General features: G+C 43.5%; 1 protein-coding gene across 1 annotated transcript in view; it reads right to left on the reverse strand.

Annotated features, from left to right (window-relative positions):
* Positions 1 to 16,619, reverse strand: part of ACAP3 (ArfGAP with coiled-coil, ankyrin repeat and PH domains 3) — a 254,819-nt gene that overhangs the window by 131,727 nt on the left and 106,473 nt on the right. The window contains exon 2 of the mRNA XM_068240606.1: positions 5,075 to 5,132. Coding sequence (XP_068096707.1) covers positions 5,075 to 5,132 — 58 coding nt within the window. The remainder of the gene's footprint in view (positions 1 to 5,074; positions 5,133 to 16,619) is intronic.

Genomic DNA, 16,619 nt, shown 5'->3' on the forward strand with positions numbered 1-16,619 from the left:
GTTATTGTGCCCGACCTCCCTCCATGCTGCTGCCTCCCATTCTTAGCTCCACTGGGAGTTCAAGAGCGTATGCTCTGTGCACGCCGCACTGTTTGTGAGTACTCCCACATGGTTGTGTGTAGCAGCCACCTCTGGGCATTCCCAGTTCCAACTGTTCCTGAACTGTGCATGACTAGGAGGCTCTTGGCCGCTGGAACCAGCTGGAGCAGTGAATGGGACCTAAAGCCATTTGCCTGATGGGTGTTAAAAGATCTTTTCATTTATAAAATGTGAAAACAACTCAGATAAAACTCAGGGCCAAAGTTTATGGAATCAGGGCCATAGCTCATTTTATAGTTGGCTGTATTTTTGATCACTACAGGGTATTTCGATTTTGCAGCATTGGTCATAAATAACCACTACAGCGAAAAAAGAAGGCAGTTAAAATTAGACAGGTTTTGGACTAGTCGTCCATATCCTCATGGGGGATTCTCAGGGTTTTCCTTGTTTCCAAAGCATTTCCTGAACGGCAGTTGCTAAGTCTAACTGCCAAAATAGTGTGAAAGCAAGAAGGGAGGCTGGCTGGTATCTATTTTGGCAGTTAGACTTAGCAACTGCCATTTAGGGAATGGTCTTGGGGAAAAAAACAAAAACCCTGAGAATCCCCCAGGAGATGGACTAGTCCAAAGCATGTCAGTTCTGTCTGCTTAATTTTTTCACTGCCACTGGGAACCACCAGTTGTTCATTTTGCAGTGTATGGGTAAACAACACTTCTTGCATACTTCACTAGCTATGTGTAATACTCCCCCCAAAGCATTCTGGGAGAAAAGGAATCATTTTCACCAGCTTCGGAATTCTCAGAAACAAATATTCTGCAGAGATCACCTGCTTGGACTTAGGCTCGGTTCACACCGACAATTAGTGGCAAATGAATCCGTGAAAATGGGCCGATCGGATTAGAAAGTTTTAACTCTGTTCCGTTTCCCCACATCCAGCCCAGACCACTGCTTCCATTTCGTTTCCCTACATCCCCCCCAGACCCCTGCTTCCATTCCGTTTCCCCACATCCCCCCAGTCCCCTGCTTCCATTTCGTTTCCCCCAAATCCCCCCCAGACCTCTGCTTCAATTCAGTTTCCCCACATCCCCCCCAGACCCCTGCTTCCAATTCCGTTTCCCCACATCCCCCACACCCCCAACCCCTGCTTCCATTCCGTTTCCCCACATCCCCCCTAGACCCCTGCTTCCATTCCATTTCCCCACATCCCCCCAGACCCCTGCTTCCATTCCGTTTCCCCACATCCCCCCAGACCCCTGCTTCCATTCAGTTTCCCCACATCCTCCCAGACCCCTGCTTCCGTTCCGTTTCCCCCCCACACACACACACACCCCCAGACCCCTGCTTCCATTCCGTTTCCCCCACATCCCCCCAGTCCCCTGCTTCCATTCAGTTTCCCCACATCCCCCCAGACCCCTGCTTCCATTCCGTTTCCCCACATCCCCCCAGTCCCCTGCTTCCATTCAGTTTCCCCACATCCCCCCAGTCCCCTGCTTCCATTCCGTTTCCCCACATCCCCCCAGTCCCCTGCTTCCATTCAGTTTCCCCACATCCCCCCAGTCCCCTGCTTCCATTCAGTTTCTCCACATCCCCCCAGACCCCTGCTTCCATTCCGTTTCCCCACATCCCCCCAGACCCCTGCTTCCATTTCGTTTCCCCATATCCCCCCCCCCCTGCTTCCATTCAGTTTCCCCACATCCCCCTAGTCCCCTGCTTCCATTTTGTTTCCCCATATCCCCCCCCCCCTGCTTCCATTCAGTTTCCCCACATCCCCCCCTAGACCCCTGCTTCCATTCCATTTCCCCACATCCCCCCAGGCCCCTGCTTCCATTCAGTTTCCCCACATCCCCCCAGACCCCTGCTTCCGTCCCCCCCCCCCCCAGACCCTTGCTTCCATTCAGTTTCCCCACATCCCCCCCAGACCCCTGCTTCCATTCCGTTTCCCCACATCCCCCCAGTCCCCTGCTTCCATTTCGTTTCCCCATATCCCCCCCCCCCTGCTTCCATTCCGTTTCCCCACATCCCCCCCAGACCACTGCTTCCATTCAGTTTCCCCACATCCCCCCAGACCCCTGCTTCCGTTCCGTTTCCCCCCCCCCCCAGACCCCTGCTTCCATTCCGTTTCCCCACATCCCCCCAGTCCCCTGCTTCCATTCAGTTTCCCCACATCCCCCCCAGACCCCTGCTTCCATTCCGTTTCCCCACATCCCCCCAGTCCCCTGCTTCCATGTCGTTTCCCCATATCCCCCCCCCCTGCTTCCATTCCATTTCCCCACATCCCCCCTAGACCCCTGCTTCCATTTCATTTTCCCACATCCCCCCCAGACCCCTGCTTCCATTCAGTTTCCCCACATCCCCCCAGACCCCCATGCCCAAGGTGGATTTTGCTCCTTAGAACGGTCCGTTTCTTCACTAGTGTGAAGAAACATTCTGTTTTCTCATTGACCCCAATGCAGTGCTTCAGGATCCGTTTCTGTTCCACTGGGCTCAGTAATCCGGAAAAATTGCTCCAGGAGGAAACTTGCAGCCCATTTAGCCAGGGCTGTGGAGTCGGTACAAAAATCCACCAACTCTGACTCCTCAGTTTAGGATTCCACCGACTCAGACTCCTCGACTCAGACTCCTCTAATTTGCATATTACAATCTTGTTGATTGAAAGTATGTAACATGAAATTCGTCTCTTAACTGCCAACGCTTAGGAATTTTAAAAGTCAACTGAAGTGAGAAGGATATGGAGACTGCCATATTTATTCCCTTTAGTCATAGACTAAAACTAGTCCTTGGTAAGAGTACTTGTAAAAGGTACAAACCGGAACAAAGAACATCTATCAGGCCCTAGGCAATGTAACTGTGGGTACATGTAAAGGTGGCCACTAACGGTCCAATTTCTAGCGAAAAATCGTTCGAGCGATCAGAAATTCTGATCGGACGAAAAATTGTTCACTACACCATCAACTAACCAATCATTGCTTCCTATCTATCACGACCACCAAGAAAATGCAAATTTTCGTTCGACGAAAATTCATTCAGGCGACATTTTTTTCACTCGTTCATAATCGATTGTGTCCACCAATGGAGATTATTTACAACCAATCCGATCAGAATTTCTGATCGCTTGAACGATTTTTCGCTAGAAGTTGGACCGCTAGTGGCCAGCTTAAGAGTGATGTGTAGGTGCTCTGCAGGGGAATAAGGAGATTCTTCCTCTAGTACACATTCTTCATGCACAATCTGAACAAGGCTTATGGGTGACAGACAACACCTCTCTGTTCAATGTGCACAACATTCTCAGTCGATTCCCTGCAGCTCTGTGGAGAGTGCATATGTAGAGTATAGTACTACTGTGTAACAAAGTAAACCTGAGACAGATGAAATTAAAGTTTTATACATACCTGGGGCTTCCTCCAGCCCCCTTCAGGCTAATCAGTCCCTTGCTGTCCTCCTCCGCCACCTGGATCTTCTGCTATGAGTCCAGGTACTTGAGCCAGTCTGTCGTAGTGCGCATGCCCACACACTCCGCCGCTGGGAGCGTACTACACCTGTGCAGCACTGTTGCGCAGGTGCAGAACGCTCCTGGCTGTGGAAGCGGCCGGACTGCGCTGACTGGCTGAATTACCAGGACTCATAGCAGAAGATCCAGGTGGTGGAGGTGGACAGCGAGGGACTGATTAGCCTGAAGGGGGCTGGAGAAAGCCCCAGGTATGTATAAAACTTTTCATCAGTCTCAGGTACCCTTTAATTCGTAGTCACCAAACCAAATTTTAATGCTTAATACTTACAGCATAGATGTTATTTAGTATATAAGAGATTCCTATGTACACATCATATATACAGTCACAATCAGATATGTATATCTGACTTTAAAAATACGGGGACTTCTTTATTGAAGCAGCACAAGTAACTAATTTTGATTGGTTTATTTCATTTTTGTGGACTAAGCACAGCTATTACTGTATGTATAAATTATTTATGATGACTATTATCTGAGAAATAGAACATTTTAGCATATTTTCTATTTTAATTACAGTTTAAATTCATTAGGAGTCGGAGTCAGTGCATTTTTTTCCTCGACTCAGACTCCAGGCACCCAAAATTGCCCCGACTCCGACTCCACAGCCCTGCATTTAGCGGATCGTGCGAAACGGATCCGTTTAAATGGACAGATGTGAACAAATCCATAGGTTAACATTGGATCCATTCGTATCCGCTCTGATCCATTCCCTTCCGATCCGGGAATGGACCTTTTTGTAACACTAATGTGAACAGGGCCTTAGGCTTGGTTCACACATAAATCTGTACATTTCCGGTCCAGACCTGTCCTGTCAGTTGTTTTCAGTTTTACCAGACAGGATTGAAACTGTACACCTTTTTATGTGTGAACACACCCATAAAAAAAAACGGATACAAAAAACTGACAGGACAACTTTTATGTGGGAACCCAGCTTAAATATGTCGTCACCTGTGATACATTTCAGAATGTGAAAGATTTTACAGTGAGCCATTTTTGTTCATTATGCTTCTTTCACTACAGTTCCTCTTTAAATAACGAGTGTTTGCCTGGATGTCAGTAGAAAAATTGTATTTCTTGTACACACTGAATCAGGCACCTGGCTTTTATTCAGGCGTCTGTGCATCAGATCCAGTAAATGCGTCTGTCTCGTGTGCAGACGTGGGAACGGCTTCCTTGTCATCTGGCATCCAGACGCACAGCAGGTCGGCCCAGATCCCTCATACGTGGAGATATGGTGGTGCGGGGATGAACACAGGCCCAGAATGCTCCCTCAGCACAAATGTCTTACATGCTCTAGAAGAGCTCTCTGGAAAACACTCAGGAATGTTTCCAGCTCACTGGCTGCAGATGTTGAGTCCCGGCTGCCTGTCAGTGAACACTGTGTCTGCAATAGGGATGTAGAGCACAGCAGTGAGGTCATCTACTCATGAGGCGGGAAATGTGGCGAGATAGAGGCTACGAGGGGATTCAGACTGCGTGTGACAACAGTGACCTTGAAGTGCTGAGTACACACAATGTATTCCTCACCTTGTCAAGTTTGGCTTCGATTTCCACCACATCTGTTTCCACCTCATCTATCGCTGCCCTGTAGGGAAAGAGAACACAAAAAAAAAATATCACTATATTTGCAAAACTGTTTTAACAGTAGATTATTTGCTGACCATCAGTGCAATTTCATAAGGTACTTACATAGCTCCCAAATGTCCCTTTTTTCAGAGGGCAAGTCCCTCTTTTGGAACCCAATCCCTCTGTCAAGACAGTGATATCGATATATATGTGTGTGTGTGTGTGTGTGTGTGTGTGTGTGTGTGTGTATGTGTGTGTATATATATATATATATATATATATATATATATATATATATATATATATATATATATATATATATATATATATATATATATATATATATATATATATATATATATATATATATATATATATATATATATATATATATATATATATATATATATATATATATATACACTTTTTTTTTTTTTTTAAATGTGTTCAGACTGTAAACTTTACTCCCATCATTTAAATGCTTCCTTTGTTGTCCCTGTAAGCTAGCCACACCTCTAGAACTGCTGGAACGCAATTATGCATCGGCTTGTTGATTGTACAGAGCCACAATAATCCAACATGCATACAGACTGTTTCAGATTGGTTGATCCTCATCACTGCATGGCATGGATTTATGTGGCTCTATGGAGTAGGACTGGAAATACCCACAGTTACAGACAACCCAGCAAGCTCATGGTGAACCAGAACTCATTGGAGTGTGTAACTGGCTCCTTAACATTTTAGTAAGAGGGCTTTTTTGTCCTTTGTAGCCCCTTACACACTCCAATTAGTTCTGGTTCACCATGAGCTTGCTTGGTAGTCCTACTCCATAGAGCCACATTCATCCATGCAATGCAGTGATGAGGCTCAACCAACCTGAAACAGTCTGTATGCTTGTTGGATTATTGTGGCTCTATACAACTAACAAGCTGACACATCATTGCATTCCAGCAGTTCTGGAGGTGTGGCTATCTTACAGGGACAACAAGGGATATTTTGCATATTCAGCAGTGATGCATCATGGGAGACCTCATATGCTCACTCCAACCTGAATTATCGCAAATTCCTTCTGATTTAGGAAGGCAAACTTTTGCTTTGCTTTAAGTGCTATAACGCACTGCATGCAGTGCACTACCATACCCGATCACCACTGTAATGCACTCCACCCGCCGGAATGTGAACATCTCTATAGGTGGTCCATTGACATGTGGCAAACTATGTTACAAAGCAGCTGCTATGCTGCGCACCAGTGTGAATAAGGCCTTTACTTATTTAAATAAAAAAACAATTATGGCAGTTTAAGGGTTAATTATTTGCAATCTAATTTTTTTTTTTTTTTTATTAATCACAAACATACCACAGCATACCCCCACCCTAATCTTTTTAACAATCCCATGTACACCCCTCAACAACTTAATACTAGGTACACAGGATGAGATTTTCAGGCAGATTTACCGTCAGATCGATTATGCCAAACATGTCCGATCTGATTTCCGATTGATTTCCCATAGAAGTGAACGGAAAATCAATCGGAAAGCGATTGGAAATGTTGGAAATAATCGATCGGATAGTAAATCTTCCAGAAAATCTCATCCTGTGTACCTACCACTACATTGCCAGAATGGCTGAGCCCACCACTGCAAGTGGCTTTACCACAAGAACCATACCAGCCCACGCGGTTCATAAGAGATACAATACAAAATATTCATAAGAGATACAATACAATTCTATCATTATTAGTTTTGGTTTAGTTGAAGTACAGCAGTGTACAGAGAAAGACTATTTTAGGTGGTCTTGGACAACAGGAAACCCAAGGTACAGGTTCTAGGTGAACATGTAAAGAGTTGCTGAATAAAAGCAGCTATCAAATGAACGTTCGAGACAGCCCTGCAAATATATAGAAGGCACGTGCCAGAAGCGTGGCCGAGGACAATGCAGAACATTTCACCTCCACAATGTGCCCTAGTAATTGCTTTACATGTTCAATTTACCATTAATAAACTATCCTCCCTTAGAATGCCTCTTTGCAGTAAGCGCTCCCACCTCATCCAGCTGGGGACAAAGGGATGAGAGAAGACTAATTTGGTGGCTGGTTCTAGAAAGGCTCATCCGCTCTGCAATCATGCCAAGCGCTTGCCTCCCATCCTGCTGACTTGCACAAAAGGACTGATTCCCCCGGCTTTGTAATAACAACAAAGACACATATAAACTAGAGAGAGTTCAATATGGGGTAATGCTAAAAAAGCAACAGGCCTTGTTGGAGATGGCCCATCATTAAATGCATTAATCACTGGGCTTTTTTGTGTTTTTTTTTCCCATTAAAGGCCCAAAATATTTAGAATGCAGAGCTGGCCAGTAGTCAGAAACGAAGACTTGTTACATCAGTAGGTTCCCTAGTGGGCTGCACAGAAGGATGCAATCAATCATGTCCTATAGGGTTTAGGCTCATAGGTTCATATTTATGTACTGTATGTTATGGATAGGGGCGCAGTCAGAATTCTTGGTGGTTTAGGTGCCTTGGGTTTGAGCACTATCTTTTGTATAAACCACTTGTTTTGACTATTTGGAGGTGGGCTGGGCACATATTGATTCTTAAAGGACGCCTGAGTGAGAGGGATATGAAGACTGCCATATTTATTTCCTTTTCAACAATAAAAAATGCCAGACTGTGCTGCTGATCTTCCGTCCCTAATAGCTTTACCCACAAACAACGTTTAACTGGATTTACTGCATGCTTGTTTGAGGTGGGTGATTCAGTACCACTGACGAATGATCAGCAGGAGACCAGGCAACTGGTAATATGTCAGCCTCCACATCCTTCTCACTACAGGTGTCCTTTAAGCAACTTCAGCTGTGCAATGGGGAACGAGGGAGAGACTGTGGACTGGGCAAAGAAGAGGAGACCAAAGTTGTCAACACTAGGAAGGCTAGGATTGGGTAGTTATTAGGAGAGCACCACATAATGGGAGGAAAGCTTTATTAGTTAAAATAAGAAGGTTACACTTAGGGATTGAATTAAGGTTAGGTTTGAAGAACAAACCCTAAAACTGCTGACAAAAACATTACCATGTACCACAAACATTACCAGATTCCAAACCGTGCCACTAAAACATGGCACTGGAATTGCCAAGATCTTAATTCAAACACACCCCTGGAGGGTGGCGTTTCTACACTTAAGTCTAATATTTGCATGCATTTTTATGACCCAGTAATGCCCACCTACAGATTACTGGATGTGTACGGTAATTGTCCTGTACCTACAAAAACCCTATGGTTTAAAACTTTTCTGCAGAGGTCTGATATTCTGAGAGTACTTATTTTCCTTAGTGATCCTTCCCCATACAGAGAATAACTGGTCGGAAGAATTAAAAAAAAAAAAAAAAAAAAAGAAGGAATTCAAGAGACATACAAAAACACAGCTGTAGCACACACTTTTAGTCTAATAATGTCATTTCAGACAATAACCTGACTGTGTGCCAGGACTAGGGAAAGATTAAAAGCTGCTGACAGAAGGACAGGAACTTTCCCGTTTCCTTTCTGAATACTCGCAGCTATTCTTGCTGGTGAGTATATTTTTACCTTTCCCATTCCAACTAACAGCGACAATCCAGTCATAAGACCGTGCTACCTTACCCATCCTGCTACTGTGTATGCACTTCCTGGTAGCACGTTTCCTCTCCTCATTTTCCAAAGGAAAAGGCTCCCCTCAACATCACCCATTCACATACTGCAGTGCACATATTCATTTCTTAACTAAAAAGATACTGATTAATCTAGCATATAAAAAGCTCTGGTCAGAGGCTGAATCCAATCAAAATCTTTCTTGCATTCCACAAATCTGTACCGCCAGACAGTAGTGATATAATCAACAGAATTATTTAAAGGGATTCTGTGGAGACATTTGGGGAGACAAAAGGTAGGTGTAAAAAAACTAGGAATCCACCTAAACACTTTAACCTGTGAAAGAGCCAACCCACTTTCCACCCCAGGAGATGCAGGGTCAGATGCAGGAATAAAGTCATGGTCATATAGCCTCTACATGGACAGCTTCTGCATGGCTTTGCAGGGTCCACAACTATGTTGTCAACTCTCAGGGGAGCTCACAATCTACCATCATAGTCATAGTTGTAATTAAGGTCCCTACCATATCGAAGGCCAGTTTTGGGGGAGAACCAGTTCACTTGTCAGTAATGTTTTTGGGATGTAGGAAGAAGAAGCCAGAGTGACCAGAGGAGACGCATGTATACAGGGGATAACATGCAAATTCCATGCAGATAGTGTTCTGGTCCAAATTTGAAGCTGGTACCCTAGTGCTGCAAGGAGAGACTTTGAGAAGTTAAAGGGAACCAGAGGTGGAGGGATATGGAGGCTAAAATGTTTCTTTCCTCTTAAATAATGCACATTGCCTGGCTGTCCTGCTAACCTTCTGCCTCTAATACTTTAAGCCATAGACCCTGAACAAGTATGCAAAACAGATGTCTAGGACAAATCTGACAAGATTAGCTGCACGCTAGTTTCAGGTGTGTGATTTAGACCCTACTGACCAGAAAGATCAGCAGCACTGCCAGGCAACTGGTATTGTTTAAAAGGAAATAAATAATGGTAGCTTCCATAGGTCTCACACTTTGGGTTTTTTTTTTTTTAAGGTATTTGACCACCATAGACTTGTAGCTGTTTCGGATGTACGCTTGTTAAATGAATGCTCTAAAGAATTCCTGGCGATTTGGTTTATGTTCCCTTTGGGCCACAACACAAAATCCTGGCAATTCTTCCTAAGTTACTGTAACTAGATTCCCTGTGGGACCGGTTCAGATTCTTACTGATCAGCGTGTAACAACTGGCTGATGTAGGTATCGGCACACATACAGATTTGCTTCCCAGCCAAATAAGCCAGTAAAGCAGCTGACATTCAATGCACATTTAAGGTGACCTACTTTAACATAATATTTGGCAGCGTGTAATGGGATCTCCAACCTTAATTACAATTCTTTTCATATTTTCTTGTTTCCAGGAGGCATTAATTAATATCATTATCCAGCTGCATGCATTGTATTTGCGGAGACGAGTCTTTGCTTATGGAAGATCCCGGGGCTGTGCGCTCATGTCCCAGTGCGGAGGGACTTTTAATTGCATAGACAATGTGGTCCCTAGAATTTATATATAAAAAGGGCACTTTTTATGGCATTCGCTACAATTACTATGGCTAATAATTAAAGAGAATTTATTAATCATGGCCCTGGATTATCCACCATCCTGTCTTTTATCCCAGATCACACCAGCTCCTTGTTTCTCCCCCTCTAATTATCATGCTGTTGCCAGCAGCAAACCTCAGCATACTGCATGTATTCTCTTGTTTATGGATGTCATAAACATCACAGCTCTGTGTCACTCTGAGAATTACTGTACCAAGAGGAGTGATGTGTGGAAACGTGAAACAAAGCTTGGGCTATACCAAAGGTGAGCTAACTAAAGGTCACTTGGAATTCATATGCTTCCTCTATTACAGGTGCCAACAAAATATTTCTGGGGTACCTACTATATTAGATACCATGTTAAAGTGAACCTCCAGACTAAAAATCTACTCCGCAGCACTAAAAAGGCTTGGTGTTTAACAGTTTCACAGTATCAGAACTATGTTTTTCTTACTTAAGCCTCATTTTTAGTTGCACAGAAGCTAAGCTCCTCCCCATCAAAGAAAACTGCCCAGGCATTTTTCCCCTGATGCTGTGCAAAGCATGATGGGATTTCCTATGCTTTTTTCATTGCCTAGCAACTGGGAGGGGTGATCAGGACACAGGACAGTTGGAACTGTGTCTCATGATCCCTGTCACCTTTCAACCAAAAAGATGTCCGCCCTCATGAAATCAAACATTTGCCTGTTCTTTTAAAACAGGGTGGGTAAGAGATTATATTGCCCATCTCTTAATTAACATAACTAATGTAACTTACTGACAGTATGTTTGTTTAAGCTGAAGTTCCTCTTTAAAGCGGAATATAACCCTGCATTTCAACTTTGCTCTAAAACATTATTTACAGCATATTATATGCAAAAAGCATTTTTTTTTTACTAGACCAGCATTGGAAGGGTTAAACACAGAGGTTTTTAAGTTCCATGCAGACATTCAGATGGTTACATTCTATTTAGTTAGTGTGTAACTGTTTATCAATAGATACATCTCTTTGGCTGTCCTCCAAGCTCCTTCTCAGTGAGAGAGATGAGTCATAATAAACACATGTTTGTAAACAAAAAGTATCTAACTCAAGTTCGGATTCGGTTGCAGAAATCTCTAGGGACTTTAAAGAGAACCCGAGGTGTGTTTAAAGAATGTTATCTGCATACAGAGGCTGGATCTGCCTATACAGCCCAGCCTCTGTTGCTATCCCAAACCCCCCTAAGGTCCCCCTGCACTCTGCAATCCCCCATAAATCACAGCCATGCTGTGAGGCTGTGTTTACATCTGTAGTGTCAGTCTCAGCTGCTCCCCCGCCTCCTGCATAGCTCCGGTCCCTGCCCCCATCCCTTCCCTCCAATCAGCAGGGAGGGAAGGGATGCAGGCGGGGACTGGAGTTCTGCAGGAGGCAGGAAGAGCAGCAGACTGACACTCTAGAGATAAACACAGCCAGCTCTGACAAGCTGTTTGTCAGCAGCGTGGCTGTGATTTATGAGGGATTGCAGAGTGCAGGGGGACCTTAGGGGGGTTTGGGATAGCAACAGAGACTGGGCTGTATAGGCAGATCCAGCCTCTGTATGCAGATAACATTCTTCAAACCCACCTCGGGTTCTCTTTAAAGCCCTGTGTAACCCTTCCAATGCTGGTCTAGTAAAAAAAAATGCTGGTTGCATATAATATACTGTAAATAATGTTTTAGAGCAAAGTTGAAATGCAGGGTTATATTCCGCTTTAAGTTAGGGAAAAACACTCGGATCTTGTGTGGTAAGCTTTAAGGAACTTTAAATTCCTTTGCTGAAAACAAGGTGAGAAAGCAACTAAACCAATCAGAATTGGGGAAACACTACCTGTTGCACTACCTGTTGCAAAAATTCTTCAGTTTCTTTTTAGAGATTCTAGAGCCCGTTTCTCAGATGACATTGCAGGGCCGGGGCTGTACAGACGCATCACAATCCTGCAGGCTAGCAGTGTGTTCTGTTGCTATGCAGAGGTGTGGAGGGACTACAGAGCAATGTGGCAGTGACATTATGCAGCAGGCGGGGTAGATGGGAAGAACAATGCTCTTTGCTGTTACCTGGCCAAAGCGATCCATGAGGCTGATCGCTAGCTGACGGCTTGAGAGACATCAGGTACTGCTGTACACACTAGATTCTTGGTAGAGATGGTCATTATTGGCCACCTCGGTCAAGTTTCAAGTGTTTGGGAAGAAAGTGAGTGCGTGAGAGTGTGCGTATACATATGCGCATGGTGCTATACAGTCCTTCTGCAGCACCCTAACGACAGCTACAACACTATAAGCTTAAAGGGTTCTAAGCATTTGAAAACGCAGAAAAGAAATATTCTAAGTAACAGGTCAGCCAAGTTTCTCCTTTATTTCCCACACTGTATTTCCAATCCCAGGTACCGTACATTCCCACATGCCACAGACTGATGTTAATACTTGGAGCCAGATCTCTCAGAAAAACTACATTTGTTACTGGCAACATAACCAGATCCAATTAAAAAAAAAAAATGTTTTTCAAAATAGCTGTAAATAAATGTGGCATTATCTGTGTCTTGAGTAGACAAGCTTACAAAAGGAATGTTTACACGATTACAGTTTTTTCATGGGCGAGATCTGCTGCCTGTTTTACTGCTTGGATGAGAGTTGCCATCTTGCTTGCAATACCAGCACTCCGCAGACAAAGGTTCAAAAATTATAAGGCCGGATCCACACTATAAGCGCATTTGTGAGAACTTGCGTTTGATTAGCACTAGTAAAAAAAAAAAAAAAAAAAAATCGCTTCCATTCACTTTCATTAAAATTGCGGTAAGAATCGATGCAATCACGGAAGTGAAAAACCATACACAATTGTGACAATGTTTACCGTGATTTTAATGAACGTGAATGGAAGAGATTTTTTTTACAAGCGCTCAGCAAGCACTAATCAAACGCAAGCACTCACACAAGCGCTTATAGTGTGGATCCGGCCTTATGAATAAATAATGCACAGACATCTTCAGCAGTGCTTTAAGGTCCATAGTTATTGTCCACCAGATCCACAATATTTTTCAACCTGCTGTACAAATGTAACTTATCTGAAGCAACTATAAGCCACAGAGTTGGTTTATCATTGTCTTCTAGAAAAGGCCATTCACGTCTGTACAGTACTTTAACCAATGTCACTCTGGCTTTCTGTATGTTCAGTCTGTTGTCTTAAATTCAACCTTTATTTCTAGAAAAAAAGGATTATGTTAAGGTTGAGTACCAACCAAAACTAACTTTTGTTAGGGTTAAAAAAGTACCACAATCTAATCTTAGACATATATGCAATCCATAACTTGCTCTAATGTAGGTTAAAAGGGCCTGAAACAGTCTTCTGAAGTAGCGTAGTGGACCGTATGGCTCTGCAAAATAAATGCACTACAGGTGTGCTATAAACCAGCAGTTCTGCATGAATCTCTAAGAATGAGACCCACTGAATATTAAAGTGCACTAGAGCTGAGGGACCCTAAAGATTTTATACTCACCCCGGCAATAGGCTCTGTGGGGATCAGTCTGGGCTACTGTGCATGCGCAGTAGCCCAGACTGACGTGACTGAGCCAATTACTGGGGCTGATCGCGGCTGAACGGCAGACTGCGGGAGGCCAGCGAGGGACTCGTACGTGCTTACGGAGCTGGAGGAAGCTCCAGGTGAGTATAAAATCTTTAGGATCCCCCCGCTCTGGTTTGCTTTAAATCACTCTGAAGGAGCACTGTGAGAATGCAGTTGTGTGGTCTGTCCATCCCTGTTGCAGCACCAGCCTACACCCTATCCTACATGTCTTAAAAGCAAACCAAAATGCTATTTTTGAGGCTTTATATTTATTAAATAAACTGTTGTCTTTGGTTTGTGCCTAGGATTGATTTTCCATGCCTTTATTTTTATTCTACGTTGGCCTGAACTGGGCAGTAGATTTTTGGACTGCCACTCACCTTCTAATCCTTGGAAATACTCCTTGTCTAGTCATTGACTGAGTGTGTCTATTTTTTTCTTTGAAATTGTACAGCTCTGGATAGATGGATAGCTACTTGTTACTCATGTGAAGTGTAGGTTTCCAGATATCTTCTGTTTTAACACAACATTGCATGGCAAAGTTCTGCAGTGAGCTGACCTTCTTGTTTTCCCAGCGTTGGTGCATAACACAAACTGCTCCCCTTTCACTACAGCTAGTAATGGGGGATGCATAGCTGATGTGCCATGAAGAATTGCTTTATGAGTCCACAGAGCTCAACAGGCTGCTTAGGTTAGAGATTTGCTTGGCTGCAGAGTGACAGTAAGACCAGGGTAAGAGTGCCCTTTTACCAGACCAGCAGGCAGAGGAACGAACTGGCACTGACAACCACCTAGTCACATGCACACAAGGCAGATTAAATACTGCAAACTCACAGCCTTAAAGAGACTCTGTAACAAAAATGTCAGCCTCATTTCTTCTATCCTATAAGTTCCTATACCTGTTCTAATGTGGTCTGTCTTACTGCAGCCTTTCCTAGTTGCACAGTGGCTGTATTCTCTCTGTTATATAATCTAATCTTCTTTCCTTTGTCAGCTTTGTCAGCTGAGGCAGGAATGTGCTGCTCTGTGATAGGCAGAAGCTATACACACCCTCTCCACGCCCCCTGCAGGCTCTGTATGAGTCACAGACTGAGCTTTTCTCAGCCTACCACATGCTGGTTAGCAGCGATGTCTTGTTTGTAAACACTGCCTAAAACTGGCAATAACAAGCCAGGATTGCAGCAGGGAGTGGCAGAAACAGCACAGAGGGACCCAGGAGAACATAATGAATAGAATGGTATGCTTTTTATAGTAAGAATTTTAGAGTACAGAGTCTCTTTTAAGGCTTCATTGTAAGCTATTTTAGTGGCCGCCAATGCTCTCAGTCATATAATCTGAATTCTATTGCTACTTTTCTTGAATTGATATGGTCACTAACACTAATATTGCTTGACTGTGTTTAAGCCTTGCCAAGTTTACATTTATTCCTTAAGAGTCAGACACAGTTATTCTTCTGATACAAGTAGTCTGGATTTAGGAATTAAAAAGCAAACAAGATATTTTATTTCCAAATACGTAAATATTTGGACTCTCTCTTTGATAGATCATTGTCGATGTATGAAATCTGGGAGCACTGTCTTTCCTCCAGTTCCTCTGAACTTTTGCCTGTCTAGGCTGACTTCTTTTCCAAGAATTCCGTTCCCCTGAAAAAGAATCCCAGCATCATTCCTTACCAAAAGTCCTCCTAAAATACTATTCAAAACAAAAGTTTGCCTTCTTACAACAGAAGGTATTTGCAGCAAAGGCAGATGCCAAGAGAGAGATTGACAGGGAACCTCCAATGCTGTAAAAGCCTGTTCTCATAATTCCCAGCCGTAATATTTAACCCAGAGTTGACGCCATTTAAAAATCCTTTTACCCCCACAAACTTCTCCATTTTCTGTCATTAAATTAGTACACTGATTTTCAATCAAATTCTGTTGAAATCTGATCAGAATCAAGCGATACAAGGTGGTATTCCTGATAAAGAATCAATCTCAGGGAGATATCCATTGCTTACTTCACTGAGCATACATCTAATGCTGGGTACACACGGTACGATTTTCCAACCCGATTGTTTTTTCCGCTCGATTCGCTTATCTGCACTGTCTCTGTGAGACAGAGGTGCCTGGCTCTTCTACTGACCACATATGTTATTGCTCCATTGTTATTGCCTGATGAAGCGGGATCAAACCTGCGAAACGCGTTGCATATTTGGAGTTCATAAATAAAATATATTGACTGTCTTTACTACAGTCGTCGTGTGTCTACTTGGAGGAGGCAAGTCCACCACTACCTCCTCTATTTACCAAGAATTTGGTTTTTTTAAGCTCATTTAGCTTCCTTTTATGCTTTTGGCACCTCTGTTCTCCTGCATAATGGCAAACTAACAGTTCCAGCATTACCGGACCCCTATGTTCCTGATTGGACAACTGTTCTTTCTACTCTATAGAACAGTCACATAATCCAAAAAATTTACTTTTAATACTGTTATTAACATGTATTGGAGGTAAGTGGGAGTCTACTAGGCGCTGCACCTATATAGGCACGGTTTCTTTTTTATTCCGCTGTTGACCTCACTAAAATTGGGGGAATCCCTGTTCAGAGCGCCTCAATTTCTTTGTAAATTAACAAATGTGGTACAACATGGGTTTGAGCTGAGAGAATTTGATCTAGCTCTATTTTGTAGTGTTATGCTTTGAAGCCTCTTGCAGTGATATACTAAGGCCTGCATACACGGCAGCATTTAATTGCTGGCACACTTGCTCTACAAGTTCTCG

This window comes from Hyperolius riggenbachi, chromosome 6 (assembly GCF_040937935.1).
Source record: "Hyperolius riggenbachi isolate aHypRig1 chromosome 6, aHypRig1.pri, whole genome shotgun sequence".
In the NCBI taxonomy this organism is placed as follows: Eukaryota; Metazoa; Chordata; class Amphibia; order Anura; family Hyperoliidae; genus Hyperolius; species Hyperolius riggenbachi.